We start from the raw sequence: 25,845 nt of genomic DNA, 5'->3' as shown, positions 1-25,845 counted from the left end.
CTACACTAATAATGTTTACAAGGGATGTCATCCATAGATATTGGAAACCATCACTTGAGTTTTCTTTTAAGATTATCACTGGAGAATTACATATATACATACATAAGTAAGTTCCCAATTAGAGTCCCCTTGAGTGAGGTTCATTAGACTATGATAACAAGTTTGTTCTTGTGTATGGCTAGCTTACTAACCACTATTGTGGATGGTGGTTGAGCTACCCACCATCCGCATATTCCAAGGCAAAGAGTAACTCCTGCAATGATTTCCTTGGAAATGCATATATATTTGTGTGCATGTATATTATATTATATTATACTATACTATAAATTTTGTATCTAAATCAACCAATGCAAAAACGTTTGTCTCCATGTCCTTGGGTCTACAATGCAAATAATAAATCTTTGTAAAACTTTGTGTGTGTTTGTGTGTGCGTGTGTGTGTTTATGCGTGCACACGTCTGTGTGTGTGTGTGTGTGTGTTTGTAGTCTAGTTGTGATACGAATTGCACCACTTTCAGTAACTCAGAAAAATCGGAAGCAAAACAATTACTTTTCACCTTAATTATGAAAATAATCACTTTGGATTTTGAAAATTTCGAATCTTAAAATTTCATGATCCACATTTAGTGGGGGTTTTCAAAGGTGATCAATCCATTTATGCATTAAAGGTAGCGATTCAACAATCCAAATCTAAAATTTTAGTAAAGATTACCTAAGTGGAATATGGTGAGTGAAAATCCAAATAGTGATTGGCGTGGGAAGGACACTTTATTAGTTTAAATGTAATATTTTCCCTATTGAAAATGTTACGAATAAGGAAAATAACCCTTTTCTTCGTCTAACAATATTTTCAAATAGTTTTCATCTACTTTTTCTTCAAAGTTAAGCGTATTAGAACTAACATATACCTTGAAATTTTTCGCTCCCCTTAAAGGAATGCTCAAAAAATATTATCCCATCATTTATGGGAGTTGTTGAAGGATCACGATGAAATGATGCATCATCTACCTTATGTCTATATGGATTCCTAGATGAACAAACTGATAAAATATCCCACCTCACATGTTCTTTTTCACCTATTGTCTGGGGCCATATAGCCGATGAAGAATTTCTTTTGAAGACTCATTTGTCTCAGGGCCAAGGTGTATATACCCTAACATCATCATAGAAAATAACGATAAAAAAATAGTAGAGACCATGTTGTTTCGATACCATTGTTCCACATTAGTTTGATAAGGAGATGAAAGACACCATAATATTCCAAAATGTACACAATATATATTGAAAACTAATTTCAATACTTTTACTCATATATTAGTGAAAATATTATAGGCAAATAATGGCTATAAAGGTGATATCTTCCTATGTGAAGAGACATGTCTACTATACCAATCTACAAAAATCCTTTAGAAATAGGCAAAAACAACAATTTATCCTAATTGCATAATCCCTAAGATGAAAAAATCATAGTATCAATAAACATTGGCCTGAAGAGTTATGGTGTCAAAGGAAGAAATTCCCTGAGGATCATAAGTGGAATGTCATTTTCATAAGGCTAAAACTTTCTTTACATTGGGATGGTTGTGATCCTTTATTGGTAAGTTGTATCTCGCGTATTACTCAATGAGATGAATTGGTGCGAGAGTGTCCCACACGACCTTCCCCACTGTCATAGACATGAGGTGAGAGTGTCCCGTAGGACCTCCTCGTTGTTGTTGGATTCCTGATTGAGATGTACTCCCTGATGTGGCTCCAGGTTGAGCTGGGCTCCCTAGCAATACGCTCTCTAATGTTTCCTGGGCAGTAGCATTTGGAACCCCGTTGGCATTGATTTTGGGTAGTAGAAGTGGCTCCTCGATGGATTGAGGGTCGTAGCCTAAGCTCCCCTCTAACGTTGAATTATTCTTCTTTTAGATTCTATAATGTTAAGCATATGAGCGGGAAAATAAATAGATAAGAAGACATGAGCGGAGCTGAGAAGTGATGATAGCTGATGACGAGTTAATTGAAATAATGGAAGGGGGTTTTGCTTTCAATTGAATTGCGATCGCAATTTATAGTGGCCTGGAAGACGTTTCTGATCAAGAAAACACCGCGCAGGATTGATCTTGTAAGGATTTTTCAATTCTAGTTGGCGTTGATGTGGTTAGAGGCGCCATTATTCCACTTCAAACATATATCTATATATATATATATATATATATATATATATATATATATATATATATATATATATATATATATATATATAGATATATATATATTTGAAGAAGTTGAAGTGGAATATTGGCTGTGAGTGCCTCTGACCAAGTCAACGTCAATCAATCCACGTTAATATAACGTGGATTGATTGACGTTGACTTGGTCAGAGGCACTCACAGCCAATATTCCACTTCAACTTCTTCAAATATATATATATATATATATATATATATCAGAAGCGCCATTCCACTGCAAATATATATATCTACAAGGAGGTTGGCATTGACTGGCACCATTCCACTGCAAAAAAATATATATAAAAGCGGGGGCGCCATTTCACAGCACAGCTTGCATGCGCGAGTCGTCGTCGTTACCTCCCACGGTCACGGACATAAGAAGGATGAGGTTTAAACAACGCAGTTGTCTATAATGCGACTTTTTGGAAGCTTTTCCGGTGGGTTTTTCCGGTCAAAATCCGGCAGCAATTTATTGGAATCGCAAGTTTGATAGCTAGTTTCTGCACAGTCAAAGCGTCCCAGGGGTTTTTCATGGTGCTGAATCCAAATATGCAATTAAAAACCCATTTTTACTGCAACAAATAAAGATTTAACCTCAACTTCTTCCGCCGGATTCCATCACCGGAATCTTCAAAAAGTCGCATTATAAACAACTCCTTAAACAACTAGTACAACAACAGAAAGACCGTTTGAATGATCCACTGCAACAGAAAACACACGGTTTGAATAAATATATATTATTACGAGGCAACAGATAAACCATAGAAGGTTTGAATAATTATATATATATATATATCACGACATACATGACACAACAGATGGACCGGACCGTTTGAATAATCTATCGACAAAATGGCACAAAACTGAAATACAAATACAATTGATCGGACAAAACGGCACATGTATTTATTAGAATGAGAGACAGCAGTCTACCGTGGAACCATATCTCCATCTATCACACGCACAAACAAACAAGTATGAATATCATGATGAAAATATTAGATATGCCATAAATCACCATCATGCACGCACGCACAAATAAATATTAGTACCAAAATCCAAAATCCAAGTACCCAAACGTTTTTACCAGAACCACGCCTTCTTCTTTTCACCAACGATTATTTGTTTATCCTTCCAAATATACAAGTACGAAACTTTTCTGCTTCACCCATCTGAGTAACCTTATTAATATGAACACGTTGATACAATAATATTTTGGCAATATACGACTTCGCAGCACGTCAACATTTTTAACATGTGTGGGTGGTGCATTGTGGAGGAAAGAAAAAACGTTCGTTCTTATAATTCCAATAACATTTTGGAATTTTTAACATATTACATTTATTTGATTGAAATTACCAAGTTTTATAGATTTATTTTAATTCTGAATATTACAACTTTATTTATTTATATAGAAAATTATTTTATTTACCATGCTCATTAAAATATTTTATTTATAATTTATATTTAATTATTTTTGTTATCAAGCTTTTATCCTGTAATATTTCAATCCCATCAAAAATATTGTAGCTTTGTTAACTAATTTTTTTTCAAAATATATGTTACCTTAGGACATTTTACACTTCAAAAGAAATTTTTCACCTTTAATATGGTCTTATCATTAATAAGATCGGTCTCCAAAAAGAAGATCTGAACTGTAGCTTCACCTCGCACGATAATAATGAGGATGTCGTCCCCTTTCTCAATGTGTCCATGAAAGAATGATTGTGCTACATTCTCTCATTTCTCCTTCTAGATTTAATCTTTCCTTTCAACATGTCACTTAGTTTGTCTTTATAAGTCTGCGCATGTTATCCTTTTCAATCGATTCCATTCAGCACTCTCGCCCTGCCCCTATCATGGCACCACAAAGGAATTTCCCGGGCCTTGCTATGTTTTGTTTTGTGTCAGCCTTTTGTTCAGGGATCCTCTAAATCTCTCCTTCTTCAAGGTGGTTCTTTGAATCCTTGTTGTGTCTATCATAGGTGTTTATCGAATCCAATAAGCGTTACTTATGTTGGCCCAATTCGACACAAGTAGATCCTTTTCATTCTCTTGTATCCTTTTCCCCTTCATCTCTCAAGTTCCTTTTCAAGTCTCGAATCGATCATATCTTTCCAAGACTTTGCTTCTAGAAGCAAAAGACTCGACATGGTAAGGCTTTCTTTGTTTTCCTTCCACTCTCTCTTCCTCCTTCCGTTATGTTGGACTCGTTTTATCATTTGGGCTGCTCTTCATTTTGACCTTCACCATGACAAAAGGTAGAGGATTCTGAAACAGGAGAGGTACACACAACATCTTGAGAGCCTCTAGCTCCAAATCTTAGAGTGCAACGAAGAATTCAAATAGAATCCCTCATAGAAATGTTGCTCCAGATATGCAAAACGAAATAGTAAATGTACAGAGAGCAACAGGAATAAAACCTAGATTCTTCTCCAATGAAGGTGTTTTGGAGTAGGTGGGAAATTTGATTTTAGATACAAGGACTACATGCAAATCATGGACATATACTACCATTTAAGGAAAATAATGGGGAAAGTTCTTGTGGAAATATTGGAGGAGCAAGAGGAAATCGGATACTAAAGTGACAAAGTTGTCCAAGAAATTGGCAAATTTAGAGTTCTTCGACTCTAAGGAAGACATCAATCCACCTCCCACCTCTCCATGTCCTTGGGTCTACAATGCAAATAATAAATCTTTGTAAAATTTTGTGTGTGTTTGTGTGTGCGTGTGTGTGTTTATGCGTGCACACGTCTGTGTGCGTGTGTGTGTTTATGCGTGCACACGTCTGTGTGCGTGTGTGTGTGTGTGTTTGTAGTCTAGTTGTGCTACGAATTGCACCACTTTCAGTAACTTAGAAAAATCAGAAGCAAAACAATTACTTTTCACCTTAATTATGAAAATAATCACTTTGTATTTTGAAAATTTTGAATCTTAAAATTTCATCATCCACATTTAGTGGGGGTTTTCAAAGGTGATCAATCCATTTATGCATTAAAGGTAGCGATTCAACAATCCAAATCTAAAATTTTAGTAAAGATTACCTAAGTGGAATATGGTGAGTGAAAATCCAAATAGTGATTGGCGTGGGAAGGACACTTTATTAGTTTAAATGCAATATTTTCCCTATCGAAAATGTTACGCATAAGGAAAATAACCCTTTTCTTCGTCTAACAATATTTTCAAATAGTTTTCATCTACTTTTTCTTCAAAGTTAAGGGTATTAGGACTAACATATACCTTGAAATTTTTCACTCCCCTTAAAGGAATGCTCAAAAAATATTATCCCATCATTTATGGGAGTTGTTGAAGGATCACGATGAAATGATGCATCATCTACCTTATGTCTAGATGGATTCCTAGATGAACAAACTGATAAAATATCCCACCTCACATGTTTTTTTCACCTGTTGTCTGGGGCCATATAGCCGGTGAAGAATTTCTTTTGAAGACTCATTTTTCTCAGGGCCTAGGTGTATATAACCTAAGATCATCATAGAAAATAACAATAAAAAAATAGTAGAGACCATATTGTTTCGATACCATTGTTCCACATTAGTTTGGTAAGGAGATGAAAGACACCATAATATTCCAAAATGTACACAAGATACATTGAAAACTAATTTCAATACTTTTACTCATATATTAGTGAAAATATTATAGGAAAATAATGGCTATAATGGTGATATCTTCCTATGTGAAGAGACATGTCTACTATACTAATCTACAAAAATCCTTTAAAAATAGGCAAAAACGACAATTTATCCTAATTGCGTAATCCCTATGATGAAAAAATCATAGTATCAATAAACATTGGCCTGAAGAGTTACAGTGTCAAAGGAAGAAATTCCCTGAGGATCATAAGTGGAATGTCATTTTCACAAGGCTAGAACTTTCTTTACATTGGGATGGTTGTGATCCTTTATTGGTAAGTTGTATCTTGCCTATTACTCAATGAGATGAATTGGTACGACAGTGTCCCATACGACCTTCCCCACTGTCATAGACATGAGGTGAGAGTGTCCCATAGGACCTCCTCATTGTTGTTGGATTCTTGATTGAGATGTACTCCCTGATGTGGCTCCAAGTTGAGCTGGGCTCCCTAGCGATACGCTCTCTAATGTTTCCTGGGTAGTAGCATTTGGAACCCCACTGGCATTGATTTCGGGTGGTCGGAGTGGCTCCACAATGGATTGAGGGTCGTAGACTAAGCTCCCCTCTAACGTTGAATTATTCTTCTTTTAGATTCTATAATGTTAAGCATATGAGCGGGGACAATCAATAGATAAGAAGACATGAGCGGAGCTGAGAAGTGATGATAGCTGATGACGAGTTAATTGAAATAGGACATGATTTGATGACATGATACTTGCGATGATTATGTGATGCAGTTGGAATTTCTCCCTCGCTGGGAGGGAGTGTTAATTTGGAAGCCTATTGATCAATTCCAACCATGGGATGAGATTCCTCTTTTCGAGAGGACCGATTTTGACTATTGAAGCGCTCAATTTAGACAAGGGAAAGTGTTATTCTGAATTAAAGCCCACATGTGAACAAACATTAGGGGAATTTTGAGGTCTAAAATGGGCCTCCAAAGAAAAATGTACAACCAAAATAAATTTTATAAGAGCCAATTGGATTCAAGATGATGATGTCAACCATGGGGGGTGATTCACCATTTTTGGAGTAAAAAAATAAAAAGATTAGAAAATAATAAATAATAAAACTACTTTTTCAACTTATCTCCCTAAGTTTTTACTCAAACTTCGAGCGCGAGTACTCGTTGGATGTAAAATTGGAGTACCCATGTTTCATATTTTAGATGGACCCTGCTACACAAAATATGAAAAATACATGAAAAAACGTGATTGCAATCACGTTTTTCATATATTTCTCATTTTATGTGTAGTTGCGTCCATTGAAAGTATGTAAGATGGGTACTCCTTGGATGAAGAGTCAAATTCTGCATCCAACGAATATTGTCACGGAAAATTTGAGTAACCCCATAGGGAGATAAGTTGAAAATACGAGTTCAAAATTATTTCTTTCTTTTTTCCCTCTAAAATTTGATGATGTAATCTAATCTTATTTTATCACTTCCACTATTATTTTATAATTTCCTTAGGAAGCCTATTTTAGACCTCAAAATAACCCTAATGAGGACAGGTCGACAAAAAGAGAAATTGGACACCCATGGATGGCTATAAATACGATTCCAGTGACCCTCATTTCAACATCATCATCATGATCATTCTTCTTCATTTGGGGTTGGCTTGAACAGTTATAAGGGTGGGTCGTGGAGATTCGTTCGTACAGGCCCGAGATTGCAGGGTCTGAAGCTCGCACGTGTGTTTAGGGTTCTAGTTTCCAGCCGCAGGCATACTTCATGAAATTTCAGTTGCAACTACAGGCACGCAGGCTCATTCGTGCGGTTGAAGGCTTTTAGCCGCACGAACATCACTCTCTCTGTGGGATTGGAAAGTAGGCTTTGAGTTTTACAGTTGACCAAAGATTTCGTCTATTGGCTGTAGAGTTTGATGGTTAATCACATGCTTCTGATTCAAGGTTTTGATTATTAGCATTGTTTGGTTCATCTCTTGGATGTTGTTTAGTTGATCTTGCTAGATAGTTTTGCGGTTAAAGATATGGGTCATTTTACTCTCTTTATTGAAACATTCAATGGCAATCTAATAAGAAGAAGAATTTGAAATGGTTTTGCCTTGGTCTCCGACCAATCATGTTGTCTCTATGTGCGAATGCTTTTCTTCTATTATTCCTTTATGTTCCGCTGCAATGACGATGATATTGTTCTTTCTATATAATTGCATATCTTGTGGAATAATGTGGTAAAACTGAATAATGTTATGATGTTGTGGGGTGAATTCAATAGGTAAATCAAGAAATGAAATTATCTAAAGAAAATAACAATATAGCCCTAATAAAATATAGAAATACTCAGTACCATTTCTGAGGAGATGCAATACCCAAATTCCTGCAACCAGATCATCCTCCATCATTACTCGCTTTTTTTTCTTTCCTTTGTCTTAGGCATAATCAATTTTCATCCTCCTCTCTTATTTATCTCGGTTATCGGGATATTTCTTACTATAATTTTTTTATACGACGAAGTTCGAATTTTCAAAAACATGAAAAGACATTTCAAGTATTTGTTTCTTCTTTGATATGCTAATTGTTGTTCCATAAGTGTGAGCACAGTGGAAATCCTCGAGCATGTCCTTCGGGATGAAGTCATGCTTTTCTTGTGATGCTTCCATACAATGTTGTATTTCTAATCACCCCTTAAAAGGAACCTTGTTGCACTCATCCGCCCGAGGATAATGGTATTTGATATCATACGTTGGCTTCTCGAAGGTCTTCCACAATTGACCATGAAAATTTCCTATCACGAACATTGTACAGGCACATTATTTACGAAGATTTGCATTCCACCTTTCGACCACTTGATTGTAATCTTTTAATACTACTTGTACAAATTTAGAGGAACCATTAATTCAAATCTAAGAAGCCCCTAATGGCTCCTTCCCTGAGTTAGTGACTAGATAAAGCATACCTTAGTTTTATACTAATATATTGAGATTTATCCCAACTCCATGATCTCTCTAATTGTAAGGCATGAAATCATGAGCATGGCCTTTGAACTACAATCCTCCTCCAACCCCTCCTGATCCATAAAATTCCATGGATACTCTAGTACACAATTCGTCCTAACAGATTTGATAAATTTACACTCAAAATCTAAAATCTATAATATGAGGGTTATTTTCCTTAGAATTATAGGTTGATTAAGTTTGAAAATGTAGAAAATAGAGAACATATGAAAGTAAAATTACTCACAACCATAATAGCACAATATATTACCGAGGAAACCTTTTCCAGAGAAAACACAACTAGAAGTGGTGGATGTGTTTTCTCTCTCTTTCTTTGAATTCAAATGGATGCAAGTACAAGGAGCTTTGGTCTATCAGCCTGTGTGTTTCTATAGTGCACGAACCATCTCTATTTGTTCTCTCCCTATCAACTCTTGGCTACCCCACCCATCTATGGAACAAAATGCACTCAAATAGAATGGAATCTCCTTTCCTCCAAGTGTCCCAGTTATAACACAACTCGATAGCCTCCTAGATGGTAAGTTTGTCTCCTTCAACTCTTAACTATAGCTATAATATACACTCTTCTAGATTCTTCTTCATGATGATCACATTCCTAGCCCCGTTTCCATGGATGATGGGGGCTGATGTGTTATCCTATCAAATCATGGTGGTCAAAACATAAAGCTCAACCTCTAGGTGGGATAAATTTTGCATACACTTTGATTGAGGAATGTATTGCACCATTGGAAAGGTATTTGTGTGAAAAATAGCTCTAGTGATTGTCGAACTTAAGCGATAATTTTGTATCCTTGAAAACATTGTTCGATGCCTCGAATTCCTTTCGAAAGGTCTTGGACCCCAATTCACCAAACTAGGACCCACTAGGAAAAATGGTCCTCTGAGTTGATTCCTCCACTTTTTCTGCTCTAAAAGCATCAATGTGGATGACAAATAATATAACGATCTATTCTAGATCTCCTTATCCCTCCCAACATCCTCTTATATATCTACTTAATTTTTTTTAGTTCCTGGTATGAGAATTAATCGAAAACTTACAAATGACTGTTCACAACAAATTGTTTTTAAGCCATTTCATTGTAACAATGTAGTAGAGTGAACATAACTAAGATTACTTATTTCTAGTTAATTATAATAATTTAGTATATCATCAAATGAAATTTTGTTAGGAAAATGGTAAATGAACGTTCATAGGAAAATCAAATATCATTATTTGAGATAGAAGGACAAATCGAATTTTTATGTATTTCTCCATAATTGCAATGGACTGTGAGTTGGCACACTCTAACTATCACATGTTTTGGATTTTTATAGGCAAAATCTAGCAATGCCATTTTTCTTAAGATTGTGACTTTTTATTGTTTAAAATGCATTTTTTAAACTTATACTACATAGCTAAAAAAGCTCGAGCCACTTAGGTTATGTAGACTACATAACTAAAACTTGTGATTCAACAAATCCTTGTTGGATTTATATAAAATTTGATTGAAGAATATACCGAACTAAGAGCCAAAACCTACAAGACACAAATTATGCACTATGACTTGAATAACACATTTAATGATAATTTTATATTATAAATTATTTAATTTGTTTTTGAATATTTCTAATTAAGTAGCCGAGACAACCAAAAGCACAAATGTTGGAATTGATATTTCTAATCAACTTAAAGTCATAAACAATGAACCTATTGAAAATTTACTCACTTATAAGAATTCCCAAAGCCATAAATTTTCTCCTACCCATCTTTCATTAATTGCTGCCAAAATGTCATTTATAAATTCATGAGAGGCTCCATGTATCAATGGCAAAGAGAAAATCCCAACGTATTTCACAATATATGTTGCATGTGAAAAAAGATGATGAGTGGACAACAAAGTGCGTTGTCCAATAATGGACATATTAGATAAAATTCACATCAATATACAACAATGTTTGATTGAGTTGAGAGGCACTTTAGACAAATCAGTATGAGGGGGATTTGTGATTCACTCCATGTGCAACATGGAATTGATACATGTCCAGGTATTAAAATACAATTAAAATATTCTCTATATAGAAAAGCAATGTCAGTATCATAAAAAACAAAAAGGAACATGCATGTTTAGCTAGTTTTAATTAAAAGCATGATCAAGAAACAAAAATGAATATGCATGTTTAGTTAGTTTTAATTAAAAGCTTGATCAAAAAACAAAAATGAATATGCATGTTTAGTTAGTTTTAATTAAAAGCATGATTAATAATGGTCACTAAATTTGGTGTTGATATGACAACGCAATGTGGATGATAATTTTCCACACAGTCTTAGTCATAAATAAAATATTTCGATGTCTTCATAACTTAATATAATTTTATACCAACTTTAAAAAAGTAAACACGAGGTAAAAGAGAAGTACGTTTAAGATGTTTAAACGTTATAATTTTCAAAATATTACAACACGAGAGTTAAATAAACATTTGACCATCTATGTCAAAATCAAATATTCTAATTAGTTTATAATAAAACGTTCAATGTGCGAAGAAAAAAAGTAATAGAAAATAGAAAATTAAATAAAAAATATCAAGTACTTCTTTATAAGAATAATAAAAGGGAGATTGGTAATTAATTTATTTCTCAAAATAAAAGTAATATGTAAGATTTAAAAATATTCCAATAAGAAAAGTTTTCAATGTGGGTGTTCAATAAAATATATACAACAAGATTAAGTAATATTAACTTATACTCAAATATATATTAATAACAAAAAAAATCATTTTAATTTAGAAATCTCAATGAGTACATGTCAAATATGTATATATCAATATTGTTTTGAAAATAAATTGTGCATCCATCATATAAAGAATTTGAAAAAAAAGAAAAGAAAGTTTTTATGGTTAAAATGGTTGAAGTAGTCTCACTATTTAACATTTTGGCCCTTTTTCCCCTATATATATGTATGAAAATTTTCTCATCATATTGAGCAAAGGAATTTTGGACTATTTAACAATGAAAATTTACACATTGTATATATATATATATATATATATATATATATATATATATGGAGATAGAGAACCACTGTATATTCATTGGGATCTACGAAGGGATGAGAGGGATGCCATTTTTTTTAAATCAGATTGTGCACTCTTAAAGAAGTTCTCACATGAAGAGATTTTGCCCTTCTTGGTGCATGCTAGATATGTGGTTAAGATGAATCTATAACAATGATATTTAAGAACTTTTACATCTAGTGTGGCATACCATGCACTTTGCTAGATTTGGGAAACAAAGAAACTGTTGAAAACTTAATTGAAAAAGTATTTGATAAAACTTTTTTCACTTAATTGTATTAAGGAGATGAAATATTTCTCATATGTGTCATCTCTTCTAAACATGTTTATATTGCCATCATTTCACTACAAACCTCTATTGTTGAAATCAATCTCCATTGAATAAATACAAACACACAAACCTGTGCATGTTCAAACATTTGAATTGAAATATTTAAATCAATATAGATGTTGGGATATTCTATTGAGGGCCTAAATCTCTCTCATATTCATTTGATAAAGTAGAAAGAAACTATTAATTAGAAAGAATTAAAGTTGATATAGAGCAATCCTACTCAAGTGGTGATGGCCCAGCCCTTCGGTGACGTGGACACTCAGTCACGTGGTCACTCCTTAGGCCCTTGGCGGTCACTTGCGATGTCGTGCGGACAATCCTCCGTAGATTCACTCTGCCCCCAATCCGAGGTTCATTAATACACCTATCTACCGGTTGATAGGTCCTGCTACCGGTTCGCCCAGTCAATGGTTTTCCCGCTTCTGTTAAACCCTAAAGGGTTATGCTCGATTCTTTTCACACCCTGTCACCTCTACGGTTTCTCACTCCATGTTCCTATGGCACTGCTCTCGAACTCGAACCTGGGTTGCTCTTCCGTCAATTCAATGGACACTATGCTCTGTCGATGGCCACCGTTACTGGTGAAATGTTGTTCCTCTGCCTTCGTTGCTGTTTGTTGGGGTGTGTGGACCTGTATGGCTCAATTGTTCCTTTCTGTGGTTCATGGTAAGTAATTTATGTCTTCATGAGGTCTCTGTAAGGTTGTTTTCGTTTCCTGTTACTGAGCTATGGTCCTGTACAGATGTCTGCGACCCTGATGCTGCCGCTCTTCCGAACTCTTACCCGCCCTCGAAGGTAAATTATCGCTCTATGATTTACTCTGCTTTGGTTTCCTCTTACAGTCACTTACAGTTTCTGTGCATTCTCAGTTATGGGATTGGTTTCTGTCTCAGCAGCCTTCTGTCGACTTGTTGGTGAGTTTTCTGGTGCCTTTACACTTGCATCTTCGTTGTTCTTTAACCTTCTGACTTCGATGATGATTCAGGGTTCCAGTCTCGGACTAACCTTACTTTGCTTCTATGTGCAGGTTGACCAGATGGCTCGCGCACGAGGGTTTCGGTTTGTGCAACCTTCGACTCCTTTCGACCCTGGTTCCCCTTGCAACCGAGTAGGGTTTACTCCTGCTCCAATATGTCTGTAAATTGCTCGATAAGGCTGTAGGTTTTGGTGTCTCCTTGCTTAGTTTGTTTTGGGTTCGGCCGTGCCTTTTTCCGGCGTTTGTAGTCTCTGTTCTTTGCCCTTTTGCGTCAAGCTACAGCCTCAGTCCTAGGAAGGCGTCCAACATTTCTTGTATAGCAAGGGTTTAGTAATTTATGTGTTACGGCGATGACGGGGTTTATTACATGATACTGTAATGTTTCTTAATCTTAACTCTTGTCAGCTAGCTCCTTTCTGTGTGCAATGGTTATGCGATATTTTAAATAAATAAATGGAAACAGAGTTGTCTTGTTCGGTACCTTTTTCTTGTAAGCTTCTGCAAGCTTGTATGTTGGTAATATGTGGCCGCGTTACTCTTCGTGCTTGGCGTATGGGTTCTGTGCAATACAGTTGTGATCTTGATTTGATACCTGTAACGTTCTTTAAATTCTAGTTACAGTCAGACTCTTTCTATTTCAATTCGCTTTTAAAATATAGCAAATACACAGTAAATACTTGTGTGCAATATGTGGCAAAATGTCAGCAATAGATTATCTCTGTCAAAATTACATTAGTTCTGTTACAGAGGGTTTCTTGGTCAAGTTATCTATTTCTCTCTTTCACGAGGGGGAAGAAGTCCCTGTTACATTCTTCTTTTTCTTTTTAAATTACATGGAAGCGTAACTAATTATCAAACTGTTCTACCTGAATCCTAACTGTCACTTAGTTACCTTTAACAAAATTTAACTAAACAGTTTTCCTTTCCTAAGCTTAAACAACTTGTAATTTGAAGTGTTATGAAATAAAAGAAAACAAACAATAATTAAAGAAAGACAACAACCAACTTGGTGGCCTGTCCACCCAATCCTGGAGCCTCTGTCTTGTTTCTGTTCTCCCGTGAGTCAGTCAATAGTCATTCGTCTCCTCGGAGCTGGATGCTCCTGCATCAGGCTTCCGGGGTGGTAAAAAGTCATGGCTCCGTTCCATGAGGTCGTCAACAGAATAGCCCGCTTTAGTTATCTGCGTTGCGTTGAGCCAAGAACTGTCCTCTATTGGACGGTTCCGCCACTTGACCAAATACCGCAGATACTCCTTCCTGCGTGTGCGTCTAGCTACCTGTGTATCCAGAATCCTTTCGATCTCAAGGGGTGGTGCCTTTGGCAATTGTCTCGTCCAAGAATCTTCTCCATAGCTGATGTTCCGTGGCACTGTTGCTGCTGCATCATTCTCCGAATCAGCGACATAGGGAAACAGATCTGCCACGTTAAAAATGGGAGAAATACCAATCCCAGGTGGCAACTGTATCTCATAAGCGTTCGCAGAAAATTTGCGGATGATTTTGCAGGGACCGATCTTCTTGAATTTTAATTTGTTGTACTCCCGCTTCGGAAATCTCTCCTTACGTAAATACGCAAGGACTTCATCCCCAACATTAAACTGAACTTCCCGACGCTTTGTGTCAGCTCGTTGTTTATACTTCTGACTGCTGTCCTGCAACTTCAGCTTGACCTGTTCGTGCAAATTGCTCATCGCTTGAGCGAATTCTTCCCCATCAGCGCTCCGTTTCTCGAGTTTCCCCAAATCCCGTAATTCATGCACTCCTCGCGGATGCATGCCGTACAAAATCTGGAACGGACTGTAACCGGTGTTGCGGTTAGGTGAATCGTTGTATGCGAACTCTGCTTGAGCAAGTACACAGTCCCACGTCCGGGAATTTTCTCCTGTTAAACTTCGAAGTAAGTTCCCTAGGCTTCTGTTTACTACCTCCGTTTGACCATCAGTCTGCGGATGATAAGCGGAGCTGAACTGCAATTGAGTATTCAACTTTTTCCACAAAGTTCTCCAAAAGTGACCAGTAAACTTTACATCCCTGTCAGAGATAATGGATTTCGGGAGTCCATGCAACCGAACGATTTGAGTAAAGAAAAGATGTGCTATATAAGTAGCGTCGCTGGTTTTCTTGCAAGGTACAAAATGTACCATTTTGGAAAATCGGTCAACTACAACCATTACTGAATCGAAGCCTCGTTGTGTCTTCGGCAAACCCAGAACGAAGTCCATGCTCACTGAATCCCATGGTCGACTCGGAATCGGCAATGGCAAATAAAGACCAGTGTTTTGACTGTGACCCTTTGCTAGCTGACAAACTTTGCATCTACTCACGTACCTCTGCACATCTCGCTGCAGTTTCGGCCAGAAATAGAAATGCTGTACCTGAGCAATCGTCTTGTCGATACCAAAGTGTCCAGCCAGTCCTCCACTGTGTTTCTCCTGTATTATATTTTCCCGCATAGAACAGTTGGGTATACACAGCTGTCCTCCTTTAAACAGCAGCCCTTCTTGTAGATTATAGTCTAGCCACTTGCTGTTATTCCTTAACAGAGGGTTTTGGCAAGCTTCATATGCCTCCCTAAATTCGGTATCAGTCTGATACAGCTCCTTCAAATGCTCAAAACCCAAGACTTGCATTGTGCTTTCCTGTAGAAGCAACGTTCTTCTACTCAGCGCATCTGCCACCTTGTTCGCTTGCCCACTAATGTGCTTTAGTACGAACGTAAAATTCTGCAGATACTCCACCCAAGCTGCATGTTTGTGATTCAATTTATGCTGCTGCATAATGTACTGCAACGCAGAATTATCTGTAAATAACACAAACTCATTTCCTAGCAAATAATGCCGCCAATGCTTCAAGGCTTGTATGATTGCGTAAAATTCTTTATCGTAGGTTGAGTATTTCTGCCTACTCTCATTTAGCTTTTCACTGAAGAAAGCAACTGGTCTGTCCTCTTGACTAAGGACTGCCCCAATGGCTGTCCCACTGGCATTGCAACGAACTTGAAAAGGTTTGTTGAAGTCAGGCGACCTCAATATCGGTCTTTCAGTAATCTTCTTTTTCAACATTTGAAAACTACTTTCTGCTGCTTCAGTCCAGTGAAAAGGCTGATTTACCTTCTTGATTGTATCCAACATAGGTGCACAAATCTCGCTGAAATTTCTGATAAACTTCCTGTACAAACTGGCTAGTCCATGGAAACTTCGGACTTCAAATAAACTTTTCGGAGAAGGCCAGCTAACTATAGCTGCCACCTTTTCCAGATCCATTTTTAATTCATTTTCTGCAATGACAAATCCCAAATACATTAATTCTCTCTGAAAAAAGGTACACTTTTTCAGATTAATCAGCAGCTTGTTTTGCTGCAGCTTCCTCAACACACTCTGCAAATGCCTGAAATGCTCCTCTTTAGTCCTGCTAAAAATCAAAATATCGTCCAGGTAAACTATCACAAACTTCCCATTAAATTCCTTCAATACCTCATTCATCAAGCGCATGAATGTGCTGGGAGCGTTGCTCAATCCAAATGGCATCACCAGCCACTCATATAAGCCTTCGTTTGTCTTGAAAGCTGTCTTCCACTCGTCGCCTTCTCGAATTCGAATCTGGTGATATCCACTCTTCAGGTCAATTTTCGAGAAATAGGCTGCCCCGCTCAAACAATCCATCATATCGTCCATCCTTGGCAAGGGAAACCTGTACCTAACAGTAATCTTGTTTATGGCTCTGGAGTCTGTGCACATTCGCCATTCTCCTCCCTTCTTTGGAGCCAAAACGGTCGGTACTGCACAAGGGCTCATACTTTCTCGAATCAACCCTTTATCAAGTAATTCCTGAACTTGCTTCCTAATTTCCTCATGGTCTTTGGGACTCATACGGTAAGCAGCCTTATTTGGCAAGCTTGCCCCTGGTATAAAGTCAATACAGTGACTAATACCCCTCCTTGGTGGTAATTCATTGGGAAGGTCATCCACCACAATGTCCCCAAATTCTTGCAGCAACTTCTGAACTTCTTCAGGCAAATCTGATATCTGCATATGTAATACCACTGTCTTTGGTCTCCTTATGACAACAAAATTGATTTCGCTGTCCTCAATCTGTTTCACAAACTCCTTTCCGCCCAATAGCAATGCCTTCACTCCACTGGCTTCTACTGTATTTTCCTCCTTGATGGGTACAAGCGTGTGCTTGATCCCATCTTTAACAAACTTATAGCAATTCGTTTTCCCATCATGAACTGCACTTCTATCAAACTGCCAAGGTCGTCCCAACAGTAGGTGACAGACATCCATTGGCATGACATCACAAAGGATCTTATCCTTGTACTTACCAATCTGAAATTCCACCTCACATTGTTCGTCAACTAACAGCTGATGTCCTTTCTGCAGCCATGACACTTTGTAAGGAGTAGGGTGCTTTAATTTTTTTAATCCCAGCTTTTCTACCATTTCCACAGCCACTAAATTGTCGGTACTCCCACTGTCAATGATCAGTTTACAGCATTTACCCTGTGACTTGCAGACCGTGCGGAACAAAGCTTTTCGTTGACCTGGTTCTGCAACCTCCTTTGCTGGTTTCAACAGCACTTTATTCAACACCAAAGCTTCACCTGTCTCTGGTGCATTTTCTGCTTCCTGAGGTGTTGCTTCAGCATCCTCTGGCTGAGCAACATAAGCTCCTCTTCCGCCTGCTGGTTCACCTTCAGGACATTCATACGACTTGTGTCCCCATTTGTGGCAGCGATAGCACTGGACAGCTCCCCTGCCCCGACCATTCCCTCGCCCACGCTGAGGGGGTCGTCCTCCTCTGGTGCTATTGTCCTTTTCTGCTGTTCCAACAGACTTAGAGCTGCTGCCTTCTTCACTTGAACCTGTACCTCGGCCTCTTCCAAACACTTTACCCTTCCCCCTGCCAGTTCCACCTCCTCTCCTGGCATTCTGCTTCCGGTTAATTTTTTCTTCTGCCTTCAGCGCAAACTGATAGGCTTCTTCCAATGTCCGGGGTGAAAGGATACCAATTTCATCCAAGATTTCCCCCCTCAAGCCATTCACAAATCTGGCTGTTTTCTCCGGGGTGTCTTCCACATATCCTGCTCGTAAATTCAACTTATAGAACTCCTCTGTAAATTCTTTAACAGTCATTCCCCTTTGTTTCAAGTTCTGTACCTGCCTGTACAGCATAATCTGGTAATCCTTCGGCAGGAATTTTTCCTTCAGTTTGGCCTCCATTCGGGACCATTTCTTTATAGGCTGTTTGTTAAGCCTCCTCCTCTCTGCCTGAATGTTGTCCCACCACAAGGACGCATGTCCTTTCAGCTTGGTGGCGGCGAACTTCACCTGTTTATCCTCACTGGTTTCCTCGAATTCGAAATATTTGTTGACTTCACTTAGCCAATCCAACAACACGTCTGCGGACAGACTTCCGTCATAAGTTGACAGCTCATGTTTTGGCTTATGACTTGACAGCAAAACCGACTTCAACAGTCTGAATTCTGGTGTCACCCCCTCCAATTCATCCTCTGGTTCTGCCACATCCTCATCACTGTCATCTGCTGGGTTTCTTCTTCCCCCAGCTTCTACTGCTTCCAATCGTTCTCGCAAGACACAGATCTCCTCACAGATTCCCTCTTCTGCTACCCTCCGAACTCTTCCTCTTCCTCTTCCTCTTCTGCCAACCTCCATTTTCTTTTACTCAAAACTTGCTCTGATACCACTTTTGATGGCCCAGCCCTTCGGTGACATGGACACTCAGTCACGTGGTCACTCCTCAGGCCCTCGGCGGTCACTTGCGATGTCGTGCGGACAATCCTCCGTAGATTCACTCTGCCCCCAATCCGAGGTTCATTAATACACCTATCTGCCGGTTGATAGGTCCTGCTACCGGTTCGCCCAGTCAATGGTTTTCCCGCTTCTGTTAAACCCTAAAGGGTTATGCTCGATTCATTTCACACCCTGTCACCTCTACGGTTTCTCACTCCGCGTTCCTATGGCGCTGCTCTCGAACTCGAACCTGGGTTGCTCTTCCGTCAATTCAATGGACACTATGCTCTGTCGATGGCCACCGTTACTGGTGAAATGTTGTTCCTCTGCCTTCGTTGCTGTTTGTTGGGGTGTGTGGACCTGTATGGCTCAGTTGTTCCTTTCTGTGGTTCATGGTAAGTAATTTATGTCTTCATGAGGTCTCTGTAAGGTTGTTTTCGTTTCCTGTTACTGAGCTATGGTCCTGTACAGATGTCTGCGACCCTGATGCTGCCGCTCTTCCGAACTCTTACCCGCCCTCGAAGGTAAATTATCGCTCTATGATTTACTCTGCTTTGGTTTCCTCTTACAGTCACTTACAGTTTCTGTGCATTCTCAGTTATGGGATTGGTTTCTGTCTCAGTAGCCTTCTGTCGACTTGTTGGTGAGTTTTCTGGTGCCTTTACACTTGCATCTTCGTTGTTCTTTAACCTTCTGACTTCGATGATGATTCAGGGTTCCAGTCTCGGACTAACCTTACTTTGCTTCTATGTGCAGGTTGACCAGATGGCTCGCGCACGAGGGTTTCGGTTTGTGCAACCTTCGACTCCTTTCGACCCTGGTTCCCCTTGCAACCGGGTAGGGTTTACTCCTGCTTCAATATGTCTGTAAATTGCTCGATAAGGCTGTAGGTTTTGGTGTCTCCTTGCTTAGTTTGTTTTGGGTTCGGCCATGCCTTTTTCCGGCGTTTGTAGTCTCTGTTCTTTGCCCTTTTGCGTCAAGCTACAGCCTCAGTCCTAGGAAGGCGTCCAACATTTCTTATATAGCAAGGGTTTAGTAATTTATGTGTTACGGCGATGACGGGTTTTATTACATGATACTGTAATGTTTCTTAATCTTAACTCTTGTCAGCGAGCTCCTTTCTGTGTGCAATGGTTATGCGACATTTTAAATAAATAAATGGAAACAGAGTTGTCTTGTTCGGTACCTTTTTCTTGTAAGCTTCTGCAAGCTCGTATGTTGGTAATATGTGGCCGCGTTACTCTTCGTGCTTGGCGTATGGGTTCTGTGCAATACAGTTGTGATCTTGATTTGATACCTGTAACGTTCTTTAAATTCTAGTTACAGTCAGACTCTTTCTATTTCAATTCGCTTTTAAAATACAGCAAATACACAGTAAATACTTGTGTGCAATATGTGGCAAAATGTCAACAATAGATTATCTCTGTCAAAATTACATTAGTTCTGTTACAGAGGGTTTCTTGGTCAAGTTATCTATTTCTCTCTTTCACGAGGGGGAAGAAGTCCCTGTTACATTCTTTTTTTTCTTTTTAAATTACATGGAAGCATAACTGCTTATTGAACTGTTCTACCTGAATCCTGTAACTGTCATTTGGTTTCTTTTAACAAAATTTAACTAAACAGTTTTCCTTTCCTAAGCTTAAACAACTTGTAATTTAAAATGTTCTGAAATAAAAGGAAACAAACAATAATTAAAGAAAGACAACAACCAACTTGGTGACCTGTCCACCCAATCCTGGAGTCTTTGTCTTGTTTCTGTTCTCCCGTGAGTCAGTCAACGGTCATATGTCTCCTCGGAGCTGGATGCTCCTGCATCAGGCTCCCGGGGTGGTAAAAAGTCATGGCTCCGTTCCATGAGGTCGTCAACAGAATAGCCCGCTTTTTTTATCTGCGTTGCGTTGAGCCAAGAACTGTCCTCTATTGGACGGTTCTGCCACTTGACTAAATACCGCAGATACTCCTTCCTGCGTGTGCGTCTAGCTACCTGTGTATCCAGAATTCTTTCGATCTCAAGGGGTGGTGCCGTTGGCAACTGTCTCGTCCAAGAATCTTCTCCATAGCTGGTGTTCCATGGCGTTGTTGCTGCTGCATCATTCTCTGAATCAGCGACATAGGGAAACAGATCTGCCACGTTAAAAATGGGAGAAATACCAATCCCAGGTGGCAACTGTATCTCATAAGCGTTCGCAGAAAATTTGCGGATGATTTTGCAGGGACTGATCTTCTTGAATTTTAATTTGTTGTACTCCAGCTTCGGAAATCTCTCCTTACGTAAATACGCAAGGACTTCATCCCCAACATTAAACTGAACTTCCCGACGCTTTGTGTCAGCTCGTTGTTTATACTTCTGACTGTTGTCCTGCAACTTCAGCTTGACCTGTTCGTGCAAATTGCTCATCGCTTGAGCGAATTCTTCCCCATCAGCGCTCTGTTTCTCGAGTTTCCCCAAATCCCGTAATTCATGCACTCCTCGCGGATGCATGCCGTACAAAATCTGGAACGGACTGTAACCGGTGCTGCGGTTAGGTGAATCGTTGTATGCGAACTCTGCTTGAGCAAGTACACGGTCCCACGTCCGGGAATTTTCTCCTGTTAAACTTCGAAGTAAGTTCCCTAGGCTTCTGTTTACTACCTCCGTTTGACCATCAGTCTGCGGATGATAAGCGGAGCTGAACTGCAATTGAGTATTCAACTTTTTCCACAGAGTTCTCCAAAAGTGACCAGTAAACTTTACATCCCTGTCAGAGATAATGGATTTCGGGAGTCCATGCAACCGAACGATTTCAGTAAAGAAAAGATGTGCTATATAAGTAGCGTCGCTAGTTTTCTTGCAAGGTACAAAATGTGCCATTTTGGAAAATCGGTCAACTACAACCATTACTGAATCGAAGCCTCGTTGTGTCTTCGGCAAACCCAGAACGAAGTCCATGCTCACTGAATCCCATGGTCAACTCGGAATCGGCAATGGCAAATAAAGACCAGTGTTTTGACTGTGACCCTTTGCTAGCTGACAAACTTTGCATCTACTCACGTACCTCTGCACATCTCGCTGCAGTTTCAGTCAGAAATAGAAATGTTGTACCTGAGCAATCGTCTTGTCGATACCAAAGTGTCCAGCCAGTCCTCCACTGTGTTTCTCCTGTATTATATTTTCCCACAAAGAACAGTTGGGTATACACAGCTGTCCTCCTTTAAACAACAGCCCTTCTTGTAGATTATAGTCTAGCCACTTGCTGTTATTCCTTAACAGAGGGTTTTGGCAAGCTTCATATGCCTCCCTAAATTCGGTATCAGTCTGATACAGCTCCTTCAAATGCTCAAAACCCAAGACTTGCATTGTGCTTTCCTGTAGAAGCAACGTTCTTCTACTCAGCGCATCTGCCACCTTGTTCGCTTGCCCACTAATGTGCTTTAGTACGAACGTAAAATTCTGTAGATACTCCACCCAAGCTGCATGTTTGTGATTCAATTTATGCTGCTGCATAATGTACTGCAACGCAGAATTATCTGTAAATAACACAAACTCATTTCCTAGCAAATAATGCCGCCAATGCTTCAAGGCTTGTATGATTGCGTAAAATTCTTTGTCGTAGGTTGAGTATTTCTGCCTACTCTCGTTTAGCTTTTCACTGAAGAAAGCAACCGGTCTGTCCTCCTGACTAAGGACTGCCCCAATGGCTGTCCCACTGGCATCGCAACGAACTTGAAAAGGTTTGTTGAAGTCAGGCAACCTCAATATCGGTCTTTCAGTAATCTTCTTTTTCAAAATTTGAAAACTACTTTCTGCTGCTTCAGTCCAGTGAAAAGGCTGATTTACCTTCTTGATCGTATCCAACATAGGTGCGCAAATCTCGCTGAAATTTCTGATAAACTTCCTGTAAAAACTGGCTAGTCCATGGAAACTTCGGACTTCAAATAAACTTTTCGGAGAAGGCCAGCTAACTATAGCTGCCACCTTTTCCGGATCCATTTTTAATTCATTTTCTGCAATGACAAATCCCAAATACACTAATTCTCGCTGAAAAAAGGTACACTTTTTCAGATTAATCAGCAGCTTGTTTTGCTGCAGCTTCCTCAACACACTCTGCAAATGCCTGAAATGCTCCTCTTTAGTCCTGCTAAAAATCAAAATATCGTCCAGGTAAACTATCACAAACTTCCCATTAAATTCCTTCAATACCTCATTCATCAAGCGCATGAATGTGCTGGGAGCGTTGCTCAATCCAAATGGCATCACCAGCCACTCATATAAGCCTTCGTTTGTCTTGAAAGCTGTCTTCCACTCGTCACCTTCTCGAATTCGAATCTGGTGATATCCACTCTTCAGGTTAATTTTCGAGAAATAGGCTGCCCCGCTCAAACAATCCATCATATCGTCCATCCTTGGCAAGGGAAACCTGTACCTAACAGTAATCTTGTTTATGGCTCTGGAGTCTGTGCACATTCGCCATTCTCCTCCCTTCTTTGGAGCCAAAACGGTCGGTACTGCACAAGGGCTCATACTTTCTCGAATCAACCCTTTATCAAGTAATTCCTGAACTTGCTTCCTAATTTCCTCATGGTCTTTGGGACTCATACGGTAAGCAGCCTTATTTGGCAAGCTTGCCCCTGGTATAAAGTCAATACAGTGACTAATACCCCTCCTTGGTGGTAATTCATTGGGAAGGTCATCCACCACAATGTCCCCAAATTCTTGCAGCAACTTCTGAACTTCTTCAGGCAAATCTGATATCTGCGTATGTAATACCACTGTCTTTGGTCTCCTTATGACAGCAAAATTGATTTCGCTGTCCTCAATCTGTTTCACAAACTCCTTTCCGCCCAACAGCAATGCCTTCACTCCACTGGCTTCTGCTGTATTTTCCTCCTTGATGGGTACAAGCGTGTGCTTGATCCCATCTTTAACAAACTTATAGCAATTCGTTTTCCCGTCATGAACTGCACTTCTATCAAACTGCCAAGGTCGTCCCAACAGTAGGTGACAGACATCCATTGGCATGACATCACAAAGGATCTTATCCTTGTACTTACCAATCTGAAATTCCACCTCAAATTGTTCGTCAACTAACAGCTGACGTCCTTTCTGCAGCCATGACACTTTGTAAGGAGTAGGGTGCTTTAATTTTTTTAATCCCAGCTTTTCTACCATTTCCACAGCCACTAAATTGTCGGTACTCCCACTGTCAATGATCAGTTTACATCATTTACCCTGTGACTTGCAGACCGTGCAGAACAAAGCTTTTCGTTGACCTGGTTCTGCAACCTCCTTTGTTGGTTTCAACAGCACTTTATTCAACACCAAAGCTTCACCTGTCTCTGGTGCATTTTCTGCTTCCTGAGGTGTTGCTTCAGCCTCCTCTAGCTGAGCAACATAAGCTCCTCTTCCGCCTGCTGGTTCACCTTCAGGACATTCATACGACTTGTGTCCCCATTTGTGGCAGCGATAGCACTGTACAGCTCCCCTGCCCCGACCATTCCCTCGCCCACGCTGAGGGGGTCGTCCTCCTCTGGTGCTATTGTCCTTTTCTGCTGTTCCAGCAGACTTAGAGCTGCTGCCTTCTTCACTTGAACCTGTACCTCGGCCTCTTCCAAACACTTTACCCTTCCCCCTGCTAGTTCCACCTCCTCTCCTGGCATTCTGCTTCCGGTTAATTTTTTCTTCTGCCTTCAGCGCAAACTGATAGGCTTCTTCCAATGTCCGGGGTGAAAGGATACCAATTTCATCCAAGATTTCCCCCCTCAAGCCATTCACAAATCTCGTTGTTTTCTCCGGGGTGTCTTCCACATATCCTGCTCGTAAATTCAACTTATAGAACTCCTCTGTAAATTCTTTAACAGTCATTCCCCTTTGTTTCAAGTTCTGTACCTGCCTGTACAGCATAATCTGGTAATCCTTTGGCAGGAATTTTTCCTTCAGTTTGGCCTCCATTCGGGACCATTTCTTTATAGGCTGTTTGTTAAGCCTCCTCCTCTCCGCCTGAATGCTGTCCCACCACAAGGACGCATGTCCTTTCAGCTTGGTGGCGGCGAACTTCACCTGTTTATCCTCACTGGTTTCCTCGAATTCGAAATATTTGTTGACTTCACTTAGCCAATCCAACAACACGTCTGCGGACAGACTTCCGTCATAAGTTGACAGCTCATGTTTTGGTTTATGACTTGACAGCAAAACCGACTTCAACAGTCTGAATTCTGGTGTCACCCCCTCCAATTCATCCTCTGGTTCTGCCACATCTTCATCACTGTCATCTGCTGGGTTTCTTCTTCCCCCAGCTTCTACTGCTTCCAATCATTCTCGCAAGACACGGATCTCCTCACGGAGTCCCTCTTCTGCTACCCTCCGGACTCTTCCTCTTCCTCTTCCTCTTCTGCCAACCTCCATTTTCTTTTACTCAAAACCTGCTCTGATACCACTTTTGATGGCCCAGCCCTTCGGTGACGTGGACACTCAGTCACGTGGTCACTCCTCAGGCCCTTGGCGGTCACTTGTGATGTCGTGCGGACAATCCTCCGTAGATTCACTCTGCCCCCAATCCGAGGTTCATTAATACACCTATCTGCCGATTGATAGGTCCTGCTACCGGTTCGCCCAGTCAATGGTTTTCCCGCTTCTGTTAAACCCTAAAGGGTTCTGTTAAACCTGTACCTAACAGTAATCTTGTTTATATTTAATTATTTTTGTTATCAAGCTTTTATCATGTGATATTTCAATCCCATCAAAAATATTGTAGCTTTTTTAACTAAATTTTTTTCAAAATATATGTTACCTAAGGACATTTTACACTTCAAAAGAAATTTGTCACCTTTAATATGGTCTTATCATTAATAAGATCTGTCTCCAAAAAGAAGATCTGAACTGTAGCTTCACCTCGCACAGTAATAAT

At 39.4% G+C, this 25,845-nt stretch overlaps 3 protein-coding genes across 3 annotated transcripts; all 3 read right to left on the bottom strand.

The window, feature by feature from the left end:
* Positions 1 to 13,740: 13,740 nt before the first annotated feature.
* Positions 13,741 to 18,883, bottom strand: LOC149261440 (uncharacterized). Its single transcript, XM_089369232.1, has 4 exons — positions 17,489 to 18,883; positions 17,005 to 17,233; positions 14,486 to 16,008; positions 13,741 to 13,800 (listed from the first exon to the last, which is right to left on the bottom strand). Exons 1-4 carry the CDS (start codon positions 18,881 to 18,883, stop codon positions 13,741 to 13,743), a joined length of 3,207 nt encoding a protein of 1,068 aa, XP_089225358.1.
* Positions 18,884 to 23,004: 4,121 nt separating this feature from the next.
* LOC149261439 (uncharacterized) lies at positions 23,005 to 24,110 on the bottom strand. Its single transcript, XM_089369222.1, has 3 exons — positions 23,949 to 24,110; positions 23,448 to 23,828; positions 23,005 to 23,055 (listed from the first exon to the last, which is right to left on the bottom strand). The coding sequence occupies exons 1-3, from the start codon at positions 24,108 to 24,110 to the stop codon at positions 23,005 to 23,007; spliced, it is 594 nt and encodes a 197-aa protein (XP_089225348.1).
* A 51-nt stretch (positions 24,111 to 24,161) lies between these two features.
* On the bottom strand, positions 24,162 to 25,738 carry LOC149261438 (uncharacterized). The gene is made up of 2 exons (XM_089369217.1): positions 25,729 to 25,738; positions 24,162 to 25,240 (listed from the first exon to the last, which is right to left on the bottom strand). Exons 1-2 carry the CDS (start codon positions 25,736 to 25,738, stop codon positions 24,162 to 24,164), a joined length of 1,089 nt encoding a protein of 362 aa, XP_089225343.1.
* Positions 25,739 to 25,845: the final 107 nt, after the last annotated feature.

This window comes from Pinus tabuliformis, chromosome 6 (genome assembly GCF_031772625.1).
Source record: "Pinus tabuliformis cultivar Carrire ecotype Pingquan chromosome 6, CPIR1, whole genome shotgun sequence".
Taxonomy (NCBI): domain Eukaryota; kingdom Viridiplantae; phylum Streptophyta; class Pinopsida; order Pinales; family Pinaceae; genus Pinus; species Pinus tabuliformis.
Note: the sequence above shows the minus strand (reverse complement) of the source record. Positions and strands in the feature narration are given on the sequence as shown.